Source organism: Spermophilus citellus, assembly GCF_964194105.1.
Source record: "Spermophilus citellus genome assembly, chromosome: 9".
NCBI classification, from domain to species: Eukaryota; Metazoa; Chordata; class Mammalia; order Rodentia; family Sciuridae; genus Spermophilus; species Spermophilus citellus.
The window spans coordinates 52023390-52047310 of record NC_138191.1 but is presented as its reverse complement, the minus strand read 5'-3'; the positions used below and the strand labels follow the sequence as shown (position 1 = coordinate 52047310).

Here is a 23921-nt window from a genome sequence, read left to right as displayed (position 1 = left end):
TCCTATCACATTGGGGGATCTTCTTCCATGTCCCTCTACTCTCTTAAAGTACCAAATAACTACCTGTTATTTGGTACAATTTCTGGCATCTCAATACAACTTCATTTTAGGTCTTCAGGATGCTATTAACACATCACTACTCCTAAATAAACACCAAATTATTTTAGTCCACCAATATGAATAATAACAATAATGGTTCATTCTGAAGGGCTTTGTACAGTTTACAAAATACATGCATTTACATTGTCACTAAGTACTCATGGCAATTCTAAAATAAATAAATAAAAATTTAAAAGCCTCAATACCTTCATTTGATAGATGAGAAAATAGACTTAGAGAAGGTAAAGACTGAATTAAGACCACAGGGTCAGTTATGAGTAGCCTTTAGTCTAATGCAAGGGAAGGTCAGTGCTCCTCGGCTAGAAAATGAAGCGAGAGATGTAGATGTAAATGTTCAAGAAATAGTAAGACACCTGACCATGGACAAGTGTTATCACTTATAATCAGCAAACTGCTTTGGTTAAGGAACAGTCCGAAAGAAATGTATTTGCAAAGAATTAGTAAAGAATTTGCATTCCCTGTGGTTCACAGAGGCATGTTTATCTGGTGAAAAATGTGGAAGGAACAGAATGTTCCAAAGCAACATAGGAAGACAAGAAATACGTGTGCCTTGTCTACATTAAGCAGCCTCCACAACTGCCCCTCATTCTAGAAATCACACTGCCCGAGCAGCTTTACCTGATAATTGAACATTTTTTTCTCCGATATTTCTAAAGCTACGAAATAATCAGGTGCATGTTTTTTTTTAATTAAATCTTTGCCTAAACAACTACTCACAGTGTCTAAGAAGCTTTTATTACCAACTAAACCAGAGCAATTTCCTGCTAGTTCTGAATAGCAATCAAGCCACCTGATGAAGTTGAACTAAGCAGAACTGTCTCATTCCCTAAGCAGGGAAAGTAACCCAAACCCTGCATGTGATTTACCATTTCACTTAGGTGCCTGCTCAGGGGTGACATTGGCCTTTCTGCTATTGGCCTTTCTACCTAGCTCCTCAGCTAGAGAATAAGAGTTGAATCAAAACAGAAACACTGTAATTACCCCAGATTTTGCACATGAAGTTTTCATTCCTTCTATGTCCATACTTATGTGTCATGGGCTGAAAGAGCACAGCCTTTGGCATTCAAATCTCTGTTTTACTAACCATAATACAAAAGCTTGGCCTTGTTCTTTCACTTTGGTGAGCCTCAGTTTCCTTTCCTGTAATAGTGAGTCAAATGTAGCCAGCTCACAGAAGCACTGTGCATAAAGCAATGCCACCCTTCCTGTTACATGGTAGGTGTTCAAAAAAATATCCCATGCTCTTCCTTATTAAAAATAAAAATAATTAAAATTAGAATATTACTCAGAACTTTATTTAGATATTTCTTATTTATCAGCCAAGATCTTTCTCTTGAATGCAAAGAATATTTTTCTTTGTAAAAACTGAGAATACCACCTAACTAGAATTCTTTCCAATAGGAAATAATGATGAATTCTTCTTTATGGCTCAACATCTAAAATGCTAATAGGGCTTAATTTTTATAGAACATTTGCTGTGGACCAAACATTACTCATGCTTATTATTTCGTTGAATTCTCACAATCCTTAAGGTAAGTAACATTTAACAGGTGAGGAAAATTTATAGAGTCCAACTGACTCTGTTTATAGTTAAAAAGTTAAGAGCCACAGTTTCAATCCTAGTTACAAGTCTTAATTGAGAAGTAAAACTGTGCCTTAGATCCAGCAGAAAATTTTTACAAAATTTAAATTCTGCCAAGTATGATAGTGCCTGATTTTAATCCCAGGATCTTGGGCGCTGAGGCAAGAGGATCCCAAATTCAAGGTCAACCTGTCAACTTAATGAGACACTGACTCAAAATAAAATAGAAAGGGCTGGAGATATATCTCAGTGGTAAAGCACTCCTGAGTTCAATTCCCAGTACCACATACACACAAAAAGCTAAATCCTGTACAATCCATTTTTATAGCATTTTTTATTTCCAGGCCATGATATGATTTCACACCTGAATGCATCACCTCATAAAGACATTCACCTAAATATTTAACATGTGAAAAACACACAACAGATTCCCTGGCTCACACATAACCTTTAATTCAAGCACATCTTCTTATACATCCTCTAATCTTCTCTTCTGAAGAGGGGAAACATTTCACAAAATAAGTGGATTTCCATTGTTTTTCTCTTTGGGTCACATTCTAAGCCATGGAACAATACTGTTGAGTATTTTGCCTTATGCCTTAACTAATATCTTAGGAGGCAATGTTCCCAGAAGAAATCTGTATGGAACATATCATTCTGAATCACTTTGCTTAAATAGATTTCAATTTGCCTCCCAAATAAGCCCTGTTCTTCCCCATGTACTTTCTCATGGCAGGCACAGGTGCACCAACTTCTCCCTCCAAACATCCATGTGCACAAATCCTGCACTGATTCTCCATTGCTGATCTCTGTCCAACACCCCACACCCAGAATGATACCCCAGGCATCCCCAAGAAGTCACCAAAAAAACCTTGTGTTCACATGCTGGGTTCTTCTCTCCAGCTGCCCTGCAGCTCTCATAACCTACCTCCCTCTGCCAAACTGCATCAAGCTCCCCTTCAGACATTTTCTACTTCTTGAACTGTGTCCAGAGACCTTTGACTTTAATTGAAGCACACAGAGCGCCTGACAGAAATGTCATAAGCATAAAATGTAAAAGGTTAACTCTCAAGGAGAATGATGCAATTACACTGCATTCCCTTTAAGCAGGATAAGCTACTTATGATTAAATGTTCTCCAGTAAGGTTATTTTTTTATATTCCAAAATACCCTTCTGACCTTCTGCCTTCTTTTAATAAACTTTTATTTGTCTCCAAATAGTTAGAAACTGGTTTCTACATGTAGTATGAAAGGGCAAAGTTTGCATGTGAAGCTTTGGATTTCTAAGTGACTGTGTGTCATGAGAAAAACTGAGCTGTCAGGGCAGCTGGAGCCACATCCCACATAACAAGGAAAATTCCTCCACAAATGGAGATGGAATACAAGAAAAAGAATTTTGCTCAGCATCATCTAAAGCAATAATCAGTTAACTCAAAAGATTCCATTTCAAAAGGGAATTCAAAATATCGATGTAGAAATAGGTCAGATGCTTTGGTTGCTGGTATTGTCTATCAAAGTTTAGTTCATTATGATCCCTATGCAAGTTTAACCCATACCAAATGATTTAACTACCTATTCAGACCAAGTGCATCTTAATGGAACTAATGTCTAATCAAACACAAGTGGGAGGTCTGCATGAATAATACCATATTCTAGGTGTTTCTGCCTCCCCACTCCAACCCAGCTAACCATATCTAATACCATATAGCAGGAAGATAGACAGGCTGCTTGCTCTCCATGACAACATGAAAGAGAAGAGAAAGGGGAAAAAGGAGAAGGGAAAAAAAATCCACCATTTGTTTCTTATTAAATTTGCTGTTGCCTAGAAACACTTAAGAAATTATTCTGAGGCAATTATATGAGTCAAAATCATTTCAAGCATGTTTTTCACTCTTTATATTTGACTAATTGGTTTACCAGATTTGTGATAGTTCATCTGTTGTTGTTTTTAATTTCCCAGCTAGTCTGGTTATTTTTAAAACAGGAGCTTCATTTTGATTTAACAAAAGAAGCTAAGTAAACCAAACTTCCAGCAAAAATAAAGGAAGGCATCTACTCACTCCACCCCACTAAAACATACATGCACACACAGAACCCCCTAGTACAAAGCCTAGCCCATGGCTGGAATACCTTCGAATACATAGCTTGATACATGAATGATGAGAAAATTGAGAATGAATGGATAGGCGACAGATGAACTTAAAAATAATATCTCTTTAAGAGGACTGGAAAAGGCCTAAACAATGACTCAAACTCTAATAAACAAAAAGAAAGCCCTGAATATCTTTTAAAAATAAAGAATAATATAGTGTACACAAGGCCCTGGGTTCAATTCCCAGCAACCCCCCCATCCCCACCCCTGAATAAGAAGAAGAAGCAACATCCAACTCTGTTTGTGTCAAGGGCAAAGTTATATATAGTGGTACCCTGGGGCTGGAGGCAACTGTTGATGGCATGTTTTAACATTCCATCATGACTTTGTTCACTTTCTCTCCCTTTCAAATGCCCTTTTATGTCCCCACCTCCCAGCATGCTCTCTTGTTCATACCTAACAATCCATCTGAATGTTAGTAGAAGTACTTGCCTTGCATACACAAGGGCCTAGATTCAATCTCTAGCAACACACACACACACACACACACACACACACAATAATAATAATAAAAGGAGCCAGAATAAACACAGAACCACCTTCTTGGTGGGCTGAAAAGTAGATTAGAATAACCTCTGAGGGCCCTTCCTGCACCCCACTTCAATTCAATAGCAGCTACCCTTCATGGAGCATATCTTAGGGTACTAATATTATTCTAATAATGACAATTCACTATTGGAAGTTTAGTTAGACTAATTTTATGAAGATGCTAAAGCATATAAAGCTAGAAATCCAGTAATAGCCATACCATGAGTCACATGTAGTTTTTTCTGACTCCAAATTCTTCCCCTCATCCCTCCTACAATTGGTTAAATTCATTATTGCAAACCTCCCATATGTAAATCTTCTGATCTTCTAGAGGCAATTCCAGAACCACAAGTTCCTCAAAGGAAATTTACATTTGTGTTTATCTCTTTTCAGATCCTTTAACTTTCCAAAGTGCTTTTACATTGATTTTTCTCATTTAAAATGATACTCAGTGCTCTAAAACACAAATTTAAGACCATTAGCTGAGATGTCACAGATCTCTGGCCATGCGGACATGAGTAAAGAAAGAACAAAGGCACAACTGAGCAATCCAGAAAGTGGGGGCTGAATTATTTGCAGTAATCCATCCTCCGAGTTTTGGTGACAGAATAAAAAATGTTCAAAACCAAACACTGCATCATAGAGAATCTGTGGCACCATAGGGCCTAGGTTTCTCCATTCCCCAGAAGTCCCTGTGACTAACTCCACCAGCTCAGAAAACATCTACACCCACATATGCAATGCATTCTTTGTCTGCAATAAGGCAAATGTCATTGAGTGCATTTAGACCACCCAAAGTTAACTGGTCATTGTTGGTTGTTCTGTTATATTAGGATTGGAATTTATATTTGTCAGTCTTCAAATAACAAAATTCTGTTCTTGGTTTCAAATATGAACAATTAACACTAAGAAGCAAAGCAAAAATGAAGTGAATGGAACATAGGAAATACAGTGACTACTCTATGATTAGAGATAAATGTTAAGGGTTACAAGACTCAAAGCCAGTGATTATTTATGAATAGAGGAAGCCAGTGGCTGTCTACATCACTGAATATGTTTTGCCACTCATTATATGGTTACAAGTGGTTTATTCACTAGAAATATTTTTGTTCACAACTTTTTCAAATAACAAAAAATGCCTACCAGAATCATGCATGAGCACATGAGTGAACTTCCCATGTTCTGGCTACAACAGTAATTAAAGGTCATTTGAGAAACTTATGACAGCTGACTAGAGGTCAAATTTAATTATTATTACAACTATTTGGCTCTTATTAAATGTTTGACATGTACTACACGATTCTCTGCGTGCCCTAATTAAAAACCGCACATACTCAGCTTCTGTTCTGCCAGAGCATTTGAGAAGCTCAAAACTAACTAACCAAATCCCGATGCCACACCAACATTCAAAGAATGGGTTTATTGACATTCATTTGAAAATTACATTTATACCAGGAACAATGATGCACACCTGAAATTCCAGTGACTCCAGAGACTGAGGTAGGAGGAGTTCAAGTTCAAGGCCAGCCTAGGCAACTTAGTGAGACCATGTCTCAAAATAAAAAATAAAAAGAGATGGGGATAAAGAGCAGTGAAAGGGTGTCCCCAGGTTCAGTCTCTACTATCTCCCCCCCACACACACACACATACACACACAAACACAACACACACACACACACACACAAACACAAACACTAACACTATATTTACAACTTTCACATTATAGTGGCTTATTCACATTTGATTTCCTATGGGAGGTGCTGGGATTGAACCCAGGGTCTTGCACATGCTATGGAAGTGCTCTACCACTGAGCTACATCACCAGACCTCTCTCAAAATTTTATTTTGAGGCAGGATCTTGCTAACTTCCCAGGTTGGCCTTGAACTTGTGATCTTCCTGCCCAGCCTCCTGAATAGGTGGGATTATTTCATATTTTCTATGGAAAATGAAACTATTCATTTACAAAATATTGTTCTAATTGAGAGGCTTAGCTTTTCTAAGTCATTTTTTTTTCTAAAGTAATCACCATTCACAGTATCATCTGCCCATCAGATAATTATTAATATTTAAAGATATACTAAGATATAAGATTCATCCATGCACTAGCAGTTCACATGTAATTATAAATTATTCGACTTTCTAAGAATCTGCTGCTCCCAATAATCAGAACAAACACACTTATTTCAGTGCCCCTGTTGTGTTGGCTTTCTGCTTCTACTTATCTTAAAGCTGCGGCGTCACATTGGCTGTCCTGTTCTTAAAGGCTCAGGATTAGAGGCAACAGATCTGGCTCACAGCAAACTGTGCTTGCTGTCTGCCAACTGCCCTTTAATTCTCTGGCATGCTTGTCCTTAGCATGTGACTGTTTACTCTGGTAGGTTAGATCTTCCTAATTATACACATGCCCTTTGACAATGACTGATTCCCATGCAGCTCTTGTTCTTTCTACATGTCTGTGCATAGAAGTGTTCTTCATCTTTTTTAACATGCTTTTATTTCAGTTAAGTGAAGAAAATGTCTGATATGCAATCAGCTCTTAATAAAGTTTCACTAAATGTTCAACAAAATTTACCAGACCCCAAAGTGTTAAAATAAAATTTTAAAATTCTACCTTCTACGAGATTACATACCCTCATTTTTATTGAGAAAGTATAGTTTGGCACTACAGTACCTTTAAACTCTGATCCATTATAATAACTTATCTGCCTGTTACATATGACTACCATAGTATACTCAAAATTACCTGACTAAAGTTATCAACCATGTTTTCTCAATAATATCCATTGGGCTTCCAAAAACATTCAGTTAGATGAACTATTATTTAGCAAAAAATAGACGTTTCTTTTTTCATTGCAAATTTTAGCTATTGAAATTAGTTATCTGTTAAAATTTTTTTTTTAATTTTAAAAGTTCCAAAAATATTACCTATCATTATAAACTGTATTAGATTTTACCTATCATTTAGAATCATAAATTCTTGGAACTCCTAGGAGCAAAGGTGGATTCATTGTTCTGTTTTCACTAGTTAACGATCTGAAAAGAAAGATACAAGTAATTCTTCAAATTAATGAAAAATCTCATAAAATCTGTCAAACTATGCTTCATCCCACATAAAGTTATGCAATCATTTATATACTGGTTTTGTTGGCTTAAAATATTGGTTAAGAGCAGCAGTTTAAATGGAATGGGCTCATTTCTCTCACACACATAAAAATCCTAACTGATAAACACTGAAGTGGAAGACAGCAACAATGTTATATAGGATTATAGAAAGATCCTGTTTCTTCATGTCCTGCTGCTTTGCTACTCTCTAAGGGATGCTCTTGGCAGTGTGGTCAAAGCCAGTTTATCACCACATCTATATCCAGTTTAAGAAAGAGAAGATAAATACAGGGCAAACAGCTCATTTTTAAAGCTATGACCTGAAACTTGCATAAGTCTACTATCAGCCAGAATTTAGTTACACACACCATCTAAATGCAAAGCAGAGTTGAAAATGTAGTCTATAGCAAGATAATGAGGAAAACACACCCAGATACCCATAGACACACACACACACACACACACACACACACACACACACACAAACCAGGGAGTTCTATTACTAAAAAGAAAAGGGGAATGGAGTGGGGTGCAGGGAGAAACAGCAGGTCATCAAGATAGACTAGAATATTCTTTCTGCCAACATTTATTAAATAGATACTATTGTAAATATTTTGACAATTCTGACAATGCTGGAACAATGTTGAGTTTTTCTGAATAGAAAAGTATTTTCAAGAACAGGTTGCATGTCTGAAGCTGCATTAGGACCATGCTTGCTCTAAAATCATTCCATTAACGTCAAGGATCAAATCCCTGAGTCAGCAGATTTTCTCACCCACAGGTACCCAAAGATGGTCTCCTTTCCCAAGCAGACTGAGGAAAAGGAAATCTAAACTTATTTAAGGAGCTCTTCTAGATCAAGTCCTGTGCAACAAACACTATCTCAAGTACCTCCTTACAACAATGCTTAAGGAATACTATTATTTTTCTCCGAATGAGAAATCTAAAGTTGGAGGGGCAAATGATTAATCCAAGTGTGCTAGCCATATGGGCTCATTTTCTGTTTCCTTGGGTAGAGCTGGAAGAAGTCTTTTCTTCCCCTAAAAAAGCGGGCCTTCACACAAAAACTCACAAAATACAGTTAAACCACTAGCTACCTCTCATTCTCCCAAGTTTTAGGATGAAAAGGAGAGAATCTCTAGGCCCAAAGAGAAATCAGAGGAGTTAAAATTGCTCACCACTTGAAGCAGAACTCAACACAGGCTCAAGACATTCTGAGAGCCTGTGAATTTCAGAAGAAATTGGATCCTTCTTTGATTAGCTTAGGCAAGGTCGGGAAGCAAGGGGGTAGGAGGTTCTAGCACTTCCATCAGCTAGCCTCAGAGGTACTGTAGTAGCACAGCCTGGTTCTAACACCAGCTGACTCAGGCTATGTCAGAGAATAGTGATTGGAACCTCTCTTTGGGTGTAATACTAGGTCTTTTTGTTTTGTTTTGTTTTTAATGTTTCAGAAATTTTATTTGTTTATTTTTATATGGTGCTAAGGATTGAACCTAGTGCCTCACACATGCTAGGCAAGCACTCTGCCACTGGGCCCCAGCCCCAGCCCTAATACTAGCTTTGAACACGAGCACTTGGGCTACTGTGATGCAAGTAACCAATCAATCCTTTGAAAATATAACATAGCTAAAAGCTAGTCATAAACTTAATTTCAAACATAGCATTGGTGCTTATATCCAAACTGCAATGTTATAATCAAATTGCATTAGACAACTGTATACAACTGTATATTTAAGACACACAGCTTCACTTCCTTCTTTGAACAAGTGGCATTATCTTAGAAAACCCTGGGCTCTTTGAAGTAGACAAATAACCAAAAAAACCAACCAAACAAACAAAAATTACAATGCAACAAAATAATACAACAAAGATTAGGACAGAAATATTACCTTTCTGTGCACTGGATCATAACTTTTACATGTTGGCGAGGCCCAGCCAAGTCATCCTTACTTTCATTATTATCATGGAAAGTAAGAAGTCTTTTTATACTGCTGAGAAAAATGAATGCTGTGTCTAAGTTTATAAGAATCAATTTTAAGAATTAAGTCTTGTTTCCACAGTGACTAATTGGAGAGGAATTAACAGCTCAGGCTATGTAGGCAGAGATCTGCTTCCAAATTCATCATGCCTCAGGTTGCCCATGAGTCTCCAGGCCAGTGGCATTGCTAGGCACCCAGCTTGCTCATCTTTCAAGTGGAACTAATAACAGAGCTCATGGGATTGTTGTGAGGACCAATTAGGCCAGTGCCTGGTACAATGTCCATATGCGATATGTGTTCAGTGTTGTTATAATTGCTAACAAGTCAAGTACAGGAAGTAGGGTATGAACTTTTGGATTGGGATTGTGGTTATTTTTTTTTCCCCTTGAGTTGTGGTCTGTTTGGCCCTTAATGGCAAACTCCATCAGGTTGTTAGTCCTTGTTAACTCCACCAAAAACTGAAAGAGATAAATGAGCCCTCAGCTGCAGAAAAATTGCCTTGTGAAATAACTCCTTCTTGACGCATCCAGCATTTATGTGCTGTCCCTTTTTTTCTAAGACCAAAAAACTGCATGTTGGAATTGGATTGGGGATATGATCTTGCGATGATTAAGGGAGGTTATTACTACCACAGAGCATGAAATGAAAACTACCTGCTCTCACCTAGGGAGCTCTTGAAAATAACCCTCTTTTTCTCCAGCAAATAGCAAGGAGAAGAAAGATTCCAATAATGGATCGCATTACAAATCCTTTTTCATGTACTCTGCTTATCTAAATTGGCATATGATGCCTGCCCACCACCTCTCAGAAATTGTGAGAGGTACTAACTCATCCATCAAGCCCCGCCTAATAGTCCAGGAGGCACCAAAAAGGATATTTCTCTTTCTCTGCTGCCTGCTTCTCAGCCAAACTGAATCAGCATTTCAAGGAGCTCAATTCCCATTCGGAAAGGTAATACCTTCTAAAGATGGGGATGGCAGTACTTATGGAAATTCGAAGCCATCAGCTGGAAAATAGGCAGGTGAAGTTTAAAGAGTTATCACCCTGAAACCTCCCCAAAAGCTTTCCTTGTAAAAAGAATTTTTAAAATTATACATACACATATTCACACATAAACATGTGTGTACATATTTACATACAGATGTAGGTTCTGTGAGCGTGTGTGCGTGTGTGTGTGCGTGTGTGTGTGTGTACACATGTTTTAGTAATTTTTTTTCACAGTTGTGACTAAAGGATTTGACCACAACAACTGTAGGGGAGGAAAGGTTTATTTGAGGGCTCACAGATTCAGAGGTCTCAATCCATAGACAGCAGGTTCCATTCCTTGGGCCTGGAGATGATGCAGAACATCATGGGTATAGAGTATGGCAGAGGGAAGCAGATCCCATGGTGATCAGTAGGCAGAGAGACAGACTGACTCTACTCTCCAGATACAAAATATATACCCCATAGCCATGTCCCAAGTGAACCATTTCTTCCAGCCACACATGTAAAAGAATCCAGTTACATACATGTAAAAGAATCCAGTTACACACATGTAAAAGAATCCAGTTACACACATGTAAAAGAATCCAGTTACATACATGTAAAAGAATCCAGTTACATACATGTAAAAGAATCCAGTTACACACATGTAAAAGAATCCAGTTACCACTCTGTTAATCTCATCAGGATTAACTCACGGATTAGGTTAAGGCTATGACCCAATCATATCTCTTCCAAACCTTCTTGCATTGTTTCACACATGAGCTTTGGGAGGATAACACATGTAAACCATAACAATATACATACATATATATTTTCCAATACTTCTTATACTTGTTAAATGTTTTCTCTCTCCCAAACTACCTTTAGAAAAGGATTGGGTATGAGTCCCAAATTTAAGTCCTGCATGGTTTTGGCTTTAAATCAGAATTGAATACTCTCTTAACTATCAATAAACACTGAACCAGGGTAGGGAAAAACTAGATACACACATATGTAAGTTAGAAATGAATAAAACTGGAAGAGAAAGAAGTAATGAAGAAAATTTTTAAATTTTAGAGAGATGAAGATAAACAAACGTCTTATAAAGAAGGTATCAAGAACCTATACCATACCAGCCATCCTCTTAGGTGTCCAGGGTTTCTCAACCTCAACACTAATGACATTTGGGGCCAGATAATTCTTTGCTATGAGAGAACTATTCTGTGCACTGCAGAATATTTAGCAGCATCCCTTGACCTCTACTCACAGCCCTGCCCAGTCACGAAAACCAAAAATGTCACTAGACATTGCCAATGTTCTCAGGAAGCAAGATCATCCCCAGCTGAGAACCACCGAGCTAGATATACAAAGGTAGTCCCGGCCTTCTGGTTGTAATTTTTGTTTTATACTCCTTGGTTCTCAAAATTTTGTTGAATTATGGACTGTGAAAGTTGTCAGACTCACTCTTCCATGATGGGGCTCCCTCTGAGTTCTGACTAAGTGGGGGAAGGGAGGTCTGGAAGCATCCAGTTCCTTACTCTCAGTTATTATTCTCTTAAGTTTCCATCACTAATACTTGCACTCTGCTCTTTTAGAAAGTTTTTTTAGAGCAACAAATCTCTGATGTTTATCTCTTAATGATATTTATATTATCCATTAATAATACACAAAAGTGGCAAATCAAGATGCAATCATAAACTGTTTTGCATTAAGTGGACATTTTAAGAAACGTTCTACATGAGTAACCGTCTCCTGTCACAGGCTTGTGATTCTAATTAGCGCCAAGATGTTTCCTTATCATCTCTTTTAACTAAGAGTTGGCTGAAACTGTGATTGAGAATGGGAAGGAAGTGTGTGTTTGTTTTTGTTTAGTTTTCATAAACATGTCATATGTGTCATGAGACCGAATCAATGCAGCTTTCACCTGAGACTTGAAAACCTTCAGAAGTATTCATTAGCAGATACTTTGATGAGGTCAGCAAGCTTCCAGTCTGATATTCTTACCATTTTAGTCTAAAAATAATCATGAGCATCATATGGTATTACCCATGGCCTTTTCTTCAGAGGGAAACAAATACCAGAGCATTTCAGAATCCCCTGAGATGTCATGGGCCAGGCAGACCAAGAGCTCAGGAATAGAAGGGACAGGTACAGGAAGAAAGTAGCATTTGCTGAATCTTTTTCATTTTTTTAAAGTAAGCCCTAAGTTAGAATGGACCAGACCTTTAACTGTGGAATTGCCCCAGGCTCAGTTCCTGAAATTTTTAACTACCTCCCTTATTTTCTAGAAAATCATACCCATTAATGTAGCTTCAAATACCAACTTCCCAATTTATATCTTCAAACCCATACTCCTCTGAGCTCCAGGTATCCAACTGTCTCCTCTATATCACACTTGACTATCTTAAATTGAACTTGTCCCCCCAGCCCTAATCTCCTGTCTTCCCTCTCCCTGGTGTTAGTTCAGCTGATTAAATATGTATCTTCCCAATTATTCAGGTCACAAACTCTGGAGCCACCCTTCCCCCAGCTGTCTTTCTCTCTCACCCATGTAAACATTTCTAGATGTTTCCAAAATCCAACCATTTCTCATCCTTCTACCAGCAAGTACCCCAGATTAAGCTGTTCTCACCTGAACTATCACAACTAACCTCCGTGTTTGCCCCTTGGGCCTGTTCTCACCACAGCAACCCGTCTAACTCTGTAAATTCCAACACTCCCAATGGTTTCCCAAAGGCCTTCCATACACAAGACCCTGTGCCATCTAGCTACCTGCCACACCTCTTCACTTCTTGTCACTTGTCTCCTTACTTTCTCTGCTCTTACTTCAAGCTTATAGTTGCTTTTTTCTCTCTTTGGAGCACACTGAAACTCTCTTGTGTCCCACCCTCATTTATTTCCTCAAGTAACAGAGAGATCTTCCTTGACCATGTTATGTACCCCTTATCCTAGTATTCATAGTTCTTATCCTGCTTTTTTCAAAGAACTATATGTTCTTTGAAACAAATGTATGTATATATACACATTTGTTTATTATTGCATATGTATACATACACATTTCTATATATACATTTGTTTATTAATACAAGGGTTGGCAAACTATGATCTAGGACCAAATCTAACCCTGTCCTGTATTTTTACAGATACAAGCTAAAAAATGTTTTTTTTTTTAATTATTACTAAAAGGTTGTAAAACAAAAGGAAAAAAGGGGAAAGAATGAATGAATATACAATAGAAACTATATGTGGACTAGACTGGAGAGCCTCAAATATTTTGCATCTAACCTTTTGCAAAAAAAGCTTGCCAGATGCTGTATTAGTATATTTTCTCCTCTAGAATATAAACCTCTGGAGGGCAGGGACTGTGTTTAGTGAACTGTCATACCCTAGCACATAAAATAGTTTCTGGTGCAAATTTGATGCTAAATAAAGATTTTAAACGGATGAATGAAGGAATGAGACATTGAGTCTTGGTGAAGTCAATGAGTCATTCAGAGTCACAAAGAAAGTTGGTAGATGAACCAGGATGAAAACCAAGTTCCCCTGATCCCACATCTGGGTCCTAAGGTCCAAAAACTATTTGCAGCAATGACTATAACCCCCTTAATTTCTACCCAAAGTTTCTGCATTGTAAACTGCCTCTAATATGCACATTAGGAAAGGATCCTGTGAGACAGGATGAAAAGAGATGAGATGCAGGCACAGTGTCTCTGCAGGAAATCTTGAAGAATGATTACATGATAAACTGACATCTGATATCAACCATATCCAATTTGTTTTCATAAACAACAATGCTTATTAGTAAGACAAGTATTATTCTTACTGTACATATTATAAAGCTGTGTTTCAGGGAGATTAAGGGAGTCAGCTGTCATTAAATAGTGAAAGGCAGAGACAACAGAGTTCAGGTCTATCACTTTGCCTACAGAGCTTTCTGCTCTACCAAAGTAGACCAACATGTATCCCACAACTTTTCTGTTGGCCAATATGCTAATGGAAACATAGAGAAATTATAATAAAAATTGTGGTCACACGTTAGTAACTGCTAAGAAATCAGGGCTACTACATTTCACTTGAATTTCTGTAATATGCAAGAAAACACCCTCAGCTATAAATGTCCACCTACTAATGGCAAAGGCAGCATCAAAGTCAGAACCTTGAAACTGAAGCAATGAGAGGGAGAACAGCCAAGTAGATCACGTCTTGGACTTTTATTGGTGTAACAATAGCACAGGATTTTGGAGCTGCCAGGCCCATGACCATCTTCAAGAGGAAGCCAAGAAAAATGACAGTTACGTTAACTAACACAAACATGCACAGCTGTCATCTCCTGGACAGCTGCTGTCTCTATTCAGCTATCCTCTGGGGCAGCTGACGTTGGGGCTTAGAGTATTTGGCCGAGACACTATGTGTGCTTCATGGCTGCCAAGGGCCAGGCTGAGTAATTGTGTGACTGCCACTGGCTGTTTTTATAGATTAGAGGTCATGATGATGCCCCCTGGAGTTCATTTGATTCTGACAGCCTACTGTATGCTGGTCAAAATACCAGCTCAGAATGTTTGCAACAGTCCAACTTCAAATGTGTCTCTTTGCTTTATAGTTTTCTTATAGTTTGTTGAACCATGTATGCACATTTTTCATAAAAATATAGTCTATAAACAACAGCAAGTGAGGACATTGTACTAGATTGTGCCCATTTCCCCATCTGTTCATCTTACTCACTAGAACATACCACAACTCTTAGGTAACTTAAAACAGTGTCATTTTCAGTGTTAGTGTAGACTGAGTTTTTATGTCTTAAATAGCTGTAATTGTTAAATAAAGTTTAATAATTATAATTATTTCTTCAAATAATTTAGATGGAGTCTTGAGCAAGAAAAAAATTGAACTGCATAATTACAAAATGTACCATTTATTTTAGTTCAACTCTAACCTTAAGTCTCTTTATAAAAGAAGTTGGTTTACTTCATTTGGAAGTAACCTTAGTAATTGCAGTGAGGAATATATGACAAAGGTCCAGTATTTTACCTAAGAAGTGCTTATGTTCAAAAATGAATAAATAAATCTTTTTAAATTTTTAATCTAAAATCATTCAAAATCAGGTGTCAAGTGTCTTTGGTGTATCAAGCATGACACTTGGTGTGATACTGTATGTGACACTGTTCTTAGAAGGTGTCTGGCTACTTACATGCAGTATTCCCAGGAAAGTCCATACATGAGGAAGACATACTTGAGAACCCTACATATATACTGTGTCAATCAATAAAAATATATCATTTTTTGTTGTCAGGCTTGAGAAAGAGATCCAAGATCTTGAAAAGGCTGAACTGCAAATCTCAACCAATGAAGAAGCAATTTTAAAGAAACTAAAATCAATTGAGAGGACAACAGAAGATATAATAAAAGTGCGTATCAACTAATCATAAAACTATGATTCCCTCCCAAATGAATCATCAAATACTCTTGTAATTTTTCAAAGTATTTCCACATTTAGATTTTATTTTTTTAAACTGAATTAATCATGACAAATTCTTTTTTTCTTATAGTCTGTGAAGGTGGAAAAGGAAGAAACATTGGGAGGTATGTTGTTCAGCAGCCTATTTCATGTCATATAAGATTTTTTTTGACAAGCCCAGTGAGATTTTTTTTTACATTATCATAAATATATCCTAAATGCATTTTTAATTTGTATCAATTTTACAGAATCAATTGAGGATATCTATGCTAATATCCCTGACCTTCCAAAATCCTACATACCTTCCAGATTAAGGAAGGAAAGAAATGAAGGAATAGAGGATGATGAACAAAATAGAAAAGGTATGTAAGAAATCTGTGTTCTATGGCATGTCTTCAGTTTCAGATTTACAGCATCATATATTTACAACTTGCTGTGGCATCTTATGCTCCCAGATTAAGCAATGGTCCATTTTACAAACTTCCACGAGATATGTCAGTCACTTATACAGATAGGGATAATGACGTTGCAATATTTATTCCATGCACTTTATTCCCTACAAAACTAGTCATAAACGGGTAAAATAAAGGCTTTTGAAGGAAATTAGAAACTCTCAAAAGCTAAGTTTCCCTGACCAAAAATCTCTCCCCCGACATATTTCATTCAGTAGACCCTCTTGGGTTACTGAAGTGCTTTTGAAAATGAAAGCAGTCTATTGGGAAGTAAGCATTATTTACCCTCAGAGGGGAACAATTTTCCTAAAAATAATATACTTCAGAGCCTCTGGAAAAAAAAAGGAATATTTGTGTTAGGGAAGAGAGGAGACCTTTGAATTTTATAATAGAAGGAAAAGCTACTCTCTTTCTGCAGGTAGACATATCTATCCACTCCACCAATATTCAGTGAATACCTAATTGTATCAAGCTTAGTTAGGCACATAGTAGATATTCACTAAACATATCACATTAGGGAGTGAGATGCAGGATAAAGTAGAAATGTGAGACAGGGAGAGTGTGGATAAGGGATGGTACCATTTTGGTTGGGTAGCTAGTACCATGAGACAATAGAAGAGGCATGAAATGCAAGATGAGGGATAGAGGGAGGATGTGACAAAAGTCAACATTGCCACATTGCAGTTTTTCACAGAATCCTATTAGCTCTACCCATGTTAACTTTCCAGCCACAGGGTTCTTATCTGGGTCATTAAACAGATCTCAATTTTCTCCAACCCAACCAATTACCTCCAGTTCAAGTGTTTCAACAGCTGATAGTGGGGTCTTTAACACTTCTTCTACTTGAAAATTAGTGTGAAATAGAGAAGCATATGATTCTAGACTTGTCCTTTCTTTGTCCTTACCAAAACAATCCCATGCTGTGGAAACTTTAGAACACTCCTCTATAATTTCAAGGCATCAGGCCTGTGCCACAGGATGTAACTCAATAAAATGTGGTGTGCTAGGCATTTCTCTTCCTGCAGTGTATAATGTAATACTAAAGGAGAGATGAACTCCTCCCACTGAGCAATAAAATAAGCAAAAATCTACCTTGTTGGTTTCTTAACTGGAAAGGGGACATCTTTGGTTCCCAATTCTTACCATTTGGATCCATCAGTTTCTCTTCTCCAATCAGCTTCACTGCTTTAATCCTTCAGTTTTTTTTTCCAAAATTCCACACACTCATACCTAAAAAACCCATGTTGTTACCAGGTTGGTCATTATATAACTAATGAATAAAATTAGAAACTTAAAAAATAAACAAATAAAAGAACATCAAAGTGTACAAAAATAAATCCTATGAAAGCAGGCTAGTTTATAAAAGAGAGAGTTAACTAAATCAAAGATCCAATTTTTGTTTCTTAACAGCTTTGTATGCCATGGAAATTAAAGTTGAAAAAGACTTGAAGACTGGAGAAAGTACAGTTCTGTCCTCAATACCTCTCCCATCAGATGACTTTAAAGGTACAGGGATAAAAGTTTATGAGGATGGGCAGAAGTCAGTCTATGCGGTCAGCTCTAATCCTAATGCAGCACACAATGGCACCCATGGCCTGGCCCCAGTAGAGGTGGAGGAGATTTTAAGACAAGCCTCCGAGAGAAACTCTCAGTCACCAACGGAGTATCATGAGCCTGTATATGCCAATCCATTTTGCAGGCCAGTGACCCCACAGAGAGAAAAGGTCACCCCTGGACCAAACTTTCAAGAAAGGATAAAGATGAAAGCCAATGGACTGGACAATGATGTAAACGAATCCGTGTACAATATGGACAATGGAATTTCAGAAGAAAGGAGCCATGACTTCAGTCATATCAGTCCCATCCGGCCAACACCTCATCCCCGATCAATGACTCACCAAACAGAAGAGACATTCCACACCCCTCAGAAGAGGGTGATGCCTCCTTGGGAAGAATCGAATATCATTCAGGACAAATATGTGCCCTCTCCGAAGGCCAGACTGAGCCCCAGCAAAGCAACAGTTGGGAAGTCTGAACCCCATGGTTCTTCACCCACTCTCCAGGAGGAGGAGGATGTTAGATACAATATTGTTCATTCATTGCCTTCTGACATGGATAATACAGAACCTGTAACAATGATTTTCATGGGGTATCAGCAGGCAGAAGATAATGAAGAAGAAAGAAAGCTGCTGACAGGGTATGATGGGATCATCCATGCTGAGCTGGTGGTAATTGATGATGAGGGGGAGGAAGAGGAAGGAGAAGCAGAGAAGCCATCCTACCATCCTATAGCTCCCTGCAGTCAGGTTTACCAGCCAACCAAACCAACACCACTTCCTAGAAAGAGATCCGAAGTTAGTCCGCAGAAAAACACAAACCATAAGTCTCCCCACAAAAATTCTATATCTCTGAAAGAGCAAGAAGAAAGCTTAGGCAACCCTGGCCGCCATTCTCCACTTGATGCTCCGACAGCTGGAGATGGGACTGAGGATCCATCCTTAACAGGTAATAAAAGTGACAAGGCATGCCACTGCTGTTTAGTCATGTGACAACTTTTTCTCTGTGTTAACAAACCCTCTTGTTTTTTCGGCTTCTTTGACATCTCACAAACTAATACACACTCAGAGTTTTTCTTAAGGATGATCCAAATATTATCACCAGAGTAAAGTGATTAAGTCACTTCAAAAGCTAAGAAGTGAAAATAAATTGTTACCTTATTTGGATAGTAAATTGATTGACTTTAGTAGCTTGATATTTGTCTTCTGTCATGGTGTGAATGTATTTGGGACACTAATATGTGGGATCATTGATAACAAATTTCCCACCAGAATCTGATGACAGCTACTTTTTTTTTTTGTTTGTGCCTGGCTATGATTTAAACTTTCCATATAAGTTAACAAATTGCCTTAATTTTGCAAGGAAAAAAAAATACAAGAAACGAATATTATTTTCACGGTATTTTGTTATTTTGCTATATCTTGTTTCTCTATACTTTTTATAGTTTTATTAATTTTATTTCCTTAATATTTCTACATTTTTAAAAATAGAATGTCAGTTTATCTTAACATCATCTGTGATATTTAACTTTGCATAGTCTTCTCCAACTTAGCATATTTATTTTTCTATTTTTATATATTTGCCTTTCTCATTCTCTATGAAGGTTTTATAGCTTTAGAGCCACCTAATTATTTTTGTATTGAATGAAAAAGAACTTTAACACTTTTTTTTCTACCAAAGTGATAGCTCCTCAATTTTAAATTCTTTTTTTTATCACTTAAACATCATATTCTAGTTATCATTTATAAAAGAAATAATAAATTGCCTGACAGACTCAATTAGAATAGCTGTGCTAAAAATATCCCTTGTTTAGAGATATAAGTCAAATGACCCAAACATACACATTCTGGGTGTTTGAAAGGGATACTAATATTTTATGTCTCTAAATGAAGAATTATCATTAAAAAGCAAAAGACACCAAGTACCAGCCAATTCAGCAAATAGAACCTAACTCTATAGAAGTGTGGTACCTGCCCAGTTCTGGATGTTTCTTCCTCAGCAAACCTTAACCCAATCTTGGGCTGCTAATAATACAACGAAATGGACCTTTTTCCATTCTTTTAAGTAGTTAAATTAGGGTAACAATTGTAAATTTAATCATCTGAAGAATTTCTAAGGCCTTAAGAAGTGTCCACTACATATCTTACTCAATAGGAGTTGAGTCAGGTACCCCCACAGTGAAAACCTGTAAAGACTACATTCTTTTCTCTTTTGAGAATGAGCTTTGTTTGCTGATCAAACTTCACATTTCAAATGCATTTGTAAAACAACACAGAGGACTTGGAAAGAGGAATGCACTGCTTATGGTCAACAGCAGTGACATTACCCACTGTAAGACCTCCCTTTTCTGAACCTGGATGTTAGCCAGCTCCTTCCAAACACCCTATTCCTTCTCCCCTAAGCATGTCCACACATTTACCCCAAGAAAAATGACAGGAAGTGACTAATGTTTCCAGACAACACTAATCGTTGCCCCTGAACTACAATAATGAAAACAGGAAAAGCTATTCTAGACAAAGTAACAATACAAAGTTCTGTACTATCAATCTTGGATCTTATAAACAGAATGCTCCAAATTCCTTGCCTTCCATCATATTATTTTACAGCCCTGTTTTCCCATTCATCACGGGGATGAAGAGCTGTATTTGTTTAAATGAGTTTTTAAAATAAGTTAATTATATTGTCATATATATCTCTCAGGGACCATCCATATGTATAGAATACATAACCACCTACATATTTTAATTTCATGAACATGAAGTAGATTGAGCTTCTCATCACAGCCTCCCCAAAATGATTGTATTTAAAAATCTACCACTTAAATCGATTCCTTTATTTCTGCTATAGGTCCCCTTTAAATACAAATAGTCCTTGTAGATTTAATAGTTATGAATGGTTAATCTCTTTTTCTATTGATATAAATATGGTTATCAAAGCCTTATTTAAAAAGCAGCTTTTAATTGGAAAACAGAAGGAGGTAGAAATGGGAAAAGCCAGAGCCTAGAAAGTTTAAAGACAAAATATTTTTGTCAAAATTATAAACAGGGTAATAAAAATGACAGGAAATTTTAGGCAATATTATGTCCATCTGCTAATGTAATGTAACATTGTCATGTACTAAGGTGCAGCTCAATGCTGTACCTTTAATGTGTGGTTCCAGCAAGCTTTTTCTGGGATTTTACTCTTACACTCCCACAAGAGACAGCTGGCCTTCCTGGGTAGTTTCACACACCCATTCTTGTAGTTTTAGCTCAATTCTGCCCTCTTACGGATATCAGTAGTATTTCAGGTTGACAAGGTGGGGAACCTCAGCTCTGGGGAATTCACATGTTATTGGTGCTGAAATTGCCAAACTGTGGCAGCTAGTAGGGGCCAAGGGATACTGAAAGGAAGGAGAGAAGATCTCTCCCACCAAGTTTAGGCAGCTATAACTGTGTCCAAATTGCTACCAGGAGAGGAAAAAGGAATCAGAGAAGAAAAAAAGAACTGACACCTAGGTGTTGAACCTGCTACACCTAGGGGACTTCCATTGCCAGCATGCTCTGTCCCCACACAACTATCTGTAATTCTTACCATCTATACCCATCATAGGCTTGAAGTGAGAAGGAGGAAAGCAGACTCTAACCAACTGCAGTGGAAGTCGTGGTACACAGAGCCTGCCTAATTGACAGAATCTCATGATGAGGAGTAACTGTAGGGAAGAGGATTTCAGCCTGCCTTAGACCATTAAAAAGTCACTTACCCCTGCTCTCTTTTAGCATTGGCAAGGTAGAGGTTCATAAAATCCAAGGTAGAAACTTCATAACATCTTGCCTTTTGCCTGTGCTTACCTCATATTGTAGAACTACAGACCCCTCCTCGAGGCTCACCACCCAACAATGCCCAGCCAGAGACCACCTGCCTAAGACAGGGCGGGGGAAATTTTCTCAGCTGTCCCAAACTAAAAGGAAGGTTCTTGTTCCTGAAACTATAAATGATCATTCAAATGTCAAGGGAAATAATAATTTTTAACTTAATTGAAACAAAAAAATTCATATAGGTGGATTAGACTGAGAGTAAAAATGACCATGGTCTTGTTAATAGTAGCAGATCCAATCCCTTTTCATATATTGTACTGAAATGAGAGATCATGTCTTCCCTTTTGGTTTTCATTAAACAAAATTGTGCAATTAGCTTAGTAACTAATCCTTGATCCATTTTACACATAAATGTAATACCACATCCTTAATATAATCAGTAGGTTAGTGCCTTGGAAACAGCTCTCAACCTTTAAAACATGACTGAGGCAGCTACACTCTGAAGTCCTAAACATTAAGGCATGATACCAGAATACCAAAGGACTGTTCTAAATTCTAAACCTACATTTTAAAAAATGCTTTCTACATCCACATATCATTAATAGTAGAACACACTCAAAAAAGATACATTTGCTATTTGAAGGCATATTTATATCTTAACAGAGATAATTAATAATCAATCCAACTCAACTGCTAGTTCACATTGTTTCATATATATATATATATATATATATATATATATATATATATATAAATTCGGTTTTATCATTGTATATCCAAAGGCCAGAACTCCTTTGAACAACCAAGTTTAAAGAGCTAAAATATAACCCAACCATGAAATATATTTTAAGCATTAATTACCATTTTTTTCAGTAGTACATAGCTCAGAAATACACAATTGACATCTAAGAACATGTATCTATAGCAAATTGTGAAAATTTGTTTATTTCAACTTGTACTGTGTTTGCTCTACTAATTTTTATAATCTTTATAGAATTAGGTTCCTTCTAGTTCTGAACCTGCTTCTGCCATAAGTTAACCATAGCTTATCATTTCTACTATCTTTTTGTGCTACTAAAACAATGCTCACATTGTTGGATAAAACCATCTGAGGTATGTTCTAAACTTTCCTGCATTCTATGAAATGGTCATTTAGAATATAAATTAAGGCTTTTTTTTAGAACTCTTGTTGTTTCTTTAATTTACAGCTTTAAGGATCAGAATGGCAAAGCTGGGGAAAAAAGTGATCTGACGGCTGTATCACCTATGTGAGCAACCTCTGGAGAAGAAATTAAGAAATGTCTGCAAATTTCTCTTCAGGATATTTTGTTTCATTTTCCTGGAATCCAAAAAAATATAATTATATCCATATTAAACCATGTGAATAAGTAGTAGTTATTATTTGTGAAAAAATTCCAAAACAGCTGCGCAGAACAACTGCTTAACTTTTCCAGTAATTTGACATGATTCAGTGGGGAGGGGGCTAAAACCAGCATATTTTTATTGTATTGACACCAAAGCATTTCTAAGAAGATCTTGTTAAATGTAAGAATAAAGTTATTTAAAGTATCCTGGTATTCTAACTTTGCTAATACAGGTATTGAAAAATCATAGGATGCCTTTGCACCTCATCACAGAAATATTCATCTTATATTTTGACAAGTAAACCTGTCATCCCAAGTCATTAATGCCGTAAGACAATTGCATCCTCCTGCTGAGGACCAACTCAATTTGTTTGGTAGAGATTTCAGACCCTTGCACACATTCAAAAGATGCCTGCAATAATTATCCTTATATTTTTTTTCATTGAATAATTCTTCCAAACATAGAAAGAAATAACACCACCAATTTTGTATTGGTGCATAATTATGGTAAAATAGTGGGATTTGTGGTGACATATTTATACATGCATAACCATAACTCGTCAATTTCATTCCCCAATCCTCCTCCTTCTTTTCTCTCTGGCCTCTTCCACTACTCTACTGGTTTCCCTTCTATGCCCATTTTTTCCCCCACTTTTTTCTCCAACTTACACTTTTGAGAAAAAACATGACCCTGACTTTCTGAATCTGTCTTATTTAGCTTAACACAATGTTCTTAACTTCCATCCATTTTCCTACAAATGACACAATTTTGTTCTTCTTTATGAGTGAATAAAACTCAATTATGTATTTATATCACATTTTCTTTTTTATTGATTTTTTTTAAATAAATGAAAGTGGAATGCATT

General features: G+C 37.0%; 1 protein-coding gene across 1 annotated transcript in view; it reads left to right on the top strand.

Annotated features, from left to right (window-relative positions):
* The window catches only part of PALMD (palmdelphin), a 46035-nt gene extending 22775 nt beyond the window's left edge, over positions 1-23260 (top strand). Inside the window, exons 4-8 of the mRNA XM_081308864.1 lie at positions 15721-15835; positions 15977-16010; positions 16134-16247; positions 17748-18842; positions 22900-23260. Of these exons, the coding sequence (XP_081164990.1) occupies positions 15721-15835; positions 15977-16010; positions 16134-16247; positions 17748-18842; positions 22900-22943 (1402 nt within the window). The 3' untranslated portion in view covers positions 22944-23260. The remainder of the gene's footprint in view (positions 1-15720; positions 15836-15976; positions 16011-16133; positions 16248-17747; positions 18843-22899) is intronic.
* The last annotated feature ends 661 nt before the right edge of the window (positions 23261-23921 follow it).